Raw genomic sequence first — 3,037 nt, forward strand, 5'->3', positions numbered from 1 at the left:
CAATCAATCAATCAATCAATCAATCAATCAATCAATCTATGTATTCTGCGTCTGAAAATTCTTTTATTCTTAGCAGCCAAAACCTCAAAAAATGGCTGCTGTGACACATTCAGTCAGAAAATGTACTTTTTCTTCTTGCAGTAGGCGCATCACAAACGTATGACACACCTGTTCACATCTGTCACCTCTTGATGTGAACATGTTCATCTGGGGCTTATAATGCAAAAAGAGAACCATTGATTTTAGTGTGCAATACTTTTAATGCAGTTCAAACATGCATGAGTTTTAGATTATTCCCACAGAAATCCTTCTGTTTCAGAAAATAGTGAAGAACAGAAAATATTCCTTAGGCCCCCTTCAGATCTCTGCTTTCTCTTGAAGTTTGGGTTCTAGGAATGTTCCACTCTTCACTTTGTCATCTGCAGATATTAAACTATTACTGTTATTTCTTCTGGCTTTTCAGACACAGAACCTTTAAACAACAGTTAATTTATTAGCTATTGCTTAGTACTATTAAATCTTCTTGATATCTTTTAATAACTTGATACCAAAATGTCTTCTTGGTGCAACTTGTAGCACAGAATGAGAACCAAAGCCTTCAGGCATTTAGGTGTCCCTCAGGGTTCTAATCTGGTTCCATGGTTGGCTCCTATCTATCAGCATTTATCTTTTCACTATCCAGAACCTTTCTGCTGCTCCTGCAAAGAGGCAGCAGACACACTCCAGGCTCTCTGCTTCCCATGTGAGAGCAAAGACTCTGCCTGACATCAGACATGGGAAGCGAAAGGCAGCAGCAGCGTGAAGGGTAAAAGGTCGAAACTTGACCACCCCAGGCAGATAAAGCAGCCTTTTCATGTGTGATCGGACCACCGCCTGAAGACAAATCCCTCAGTTCGCTGCCTTTGAACTTCACGGCAAATGGAGCAAGTCCCTCCCCGCACGGCTGCTAACAAGCGCCGCGAGACTGTGAACTCACCTTGTTATATTTTGCTCAAAATCTTCACAATTTTTTCTGTTTTTTTTTTTTATATCATCCTCTTTCATTTGAAGCTGAATGAAATGAAACCTGCATGTTAGAAACACATGCTCTTTCTGTAGGGACACTAATGAGGTGATCCAGATAGATTCCATTAACCTTAGTCGAACCCTATGAGCCAGTCAAAAGGCAGAAGATGAACAGCAGAAGGATCAGGGGGAAAATGTGTATCTCCTGCTGCCATGTGTGGATGTTCCTTTCTCCTATTCCCCTTCAAAGTTTTCCGCCATAAAGCAATAATGGCGCTCATAACACCTTCTTCCTGCCTCCCTCCACTCTTTACCAGCAGTGCATAATTCATAAACACCTTATCTAAGCCAAGCCAATCGCCTTCTCTCTAAATGAGTGCGCCCACAGCCGCACAAAAGGAATGTCAGTCTCATGACAGACAGTTTGGAGTTCTTTGTTTCAGGAGAATGGATGTAAATAGAGGGCGTTCTTCTTCTGCAGCTCCCCCAGGTAGAGCGCAGAGCAAACAACGCAAAGGAGCCGCTGTTGTGTCTGTGCTCGCCTCTTTCCTGGGGCTTCGGCTGTGTCGCGCCGCCGCCGGGCTTCTCGTATGTGTCTCTGTGTGTGTACAAACAGTCTGTATGCATATATAGATCTCTATATTTAAATCTGAACTACAAATAGTAGCAACAGGGCCTAAAACGGTCCCTGGCTCTGCTGCCGTTTGTTGGTCTCCGCTGTTTGATTCATTGCGGAGTGAACTGAGTTTCTCTTAAACACTTTAGGCTTTTTTTGCTGCCTTTTCAAAAATGGAAATTTATGATGTGCTCTGTTTTCTATCCAGCGCTGTGGTGCATCTCCAAACACCCTTATTTCATGGTTGCTTAGATGGTTAGATAGTTTCTCTCCGCTGGTTTTCCTGTGGAATTAGGTCAGTGTTCATTTTGGACAATAAGATATAATGCTGTTCCATTGGTCAGCTCATTTGTAAATAGCCAGAGGAAGGCCTGGAAATGTGCCCACTCATATGTTTCTGCAGACTTCTCATTTCTCCCTCCTGAGATGCTAAAAGATTTTTTATTTTTTTTGGCAGCCTCCTCCTAACTTCCATGCATGCAGGATTTGCTGCCCTCCTGAAGCAGAATAAACCTTCTACTGCAGAGATGTTCTCGTAAAACGGGAACCGTGCAGCATCCACGCACTCCTTTGTTGTGGCTCTGATCGGGGAATCACATTTGGCGTGTCAGGCGACCCAGGCTGGGCAGCCGGTAGCCGTGGGCGACCAGCAGATCAGTGATGTGGCGGTGATGCCTCTAATGAAGCTGACACAGCACAGCCTCCCTCCTCGCAGACCCCTGAGGGCCTTGTGCTCTGCATGAGGCACCACAACATCCCCACCATACCCAATCTACCCTCCAATTCAGCCAAATCCTCCTCCGATCTGATGTGTTGCTGCGTCATTTATTATACGTTTGGGTTAAGGCAAATTGAGTGCTAGTAGTAGACAAATTGGGTCACAGTAAACAAACACAGCCTCTTTCTGGCCTTTCTGGCCCAGAGTCGCTCTCTTAGTCTGATGAATGTGTTTTTGTTGTTTTCCAGGAGCTGCCCAGCTGAGGTGAAGGGGAGGGCAGAAGATCCCAGTGGAGCGTTCATGACCTGTCCGCAGAATCGGGACCATGATCTGAGGACGGTGCAGGGCGCATAGAACCCCGTTTTCCTCTCCTCCTTGTCCCTATTTTTTTGTTATTATTTTGTTTTTTCCAGTCTGAGCAAAAAGCCTCTCTGCTCAGGTGCTTCAGACAGTCAGGGTGCACAGAAAGGTCAAACTGAAAACAAGTAAACATCGAAAGAGGAGGGAAACACATCCACAGCCATCTGTGACCTCACACACATCCTCCCTACTCCTCCCAGCGCAACAGCAGAACCATGGGGAGGAAAAAGATCCAGATTCAAAGGATCACCGATGAACGCAACAGACAGGTCAGTACTGGCCGACCGAGGCGATTGAATCAGAATATAAACAGAATCCGACCCAAACTGAAGCTGTCA

At 45.3% G+C, this 3,037-nt stretch overlaps 1 protein-coding gene across 8 annotated transcripts in view; it reads left to right on the plus strand.

Annotated features, from left to right (window-relative positions):
- Nucleotides 1-3,037, plus strand: part of mef2d (myocyte enhancer factor 2D) — a 160,343-nt gene that overhangs the window by 60,037 nt on the left and 97,269 nt on the right. For all 8 annotated transcript variants that reach the window (XM_015378230.1, XM_015378717.1, XM_015378385.1 and 5 more), the window contains exon 2: nucleotides 2,588-2,968. In XM_015378230.1, coding sequence (XP_015233716.1) covers nucleotides 2,915-2,968 — 54 coding nt within the window. In that variant the 5' untranslated portion in view covers nucleotides 2,588-2,914. The remainder of the gene's footprint in view (nucleotides 1-2,587; nucleotides 2,969-3,037) is intronic.

This window comes from Cyprinodon variegatus, unplaced genomic scaffold (assembly GCF_000732505.1).
Source record: "Cyprinodon variegatus isolate N-32 unplaced genomic scaffold, C_variegatus-1.0 Scaffold0, whole genome shotgun sequence".
Lineage (NCBI taxonomy): Eukaryota > Metazoa > Chordata > Actinopteri > Cyprinodontiformes > Cyprinodontidae > Cyprinodon > Cyprinodon variegatus.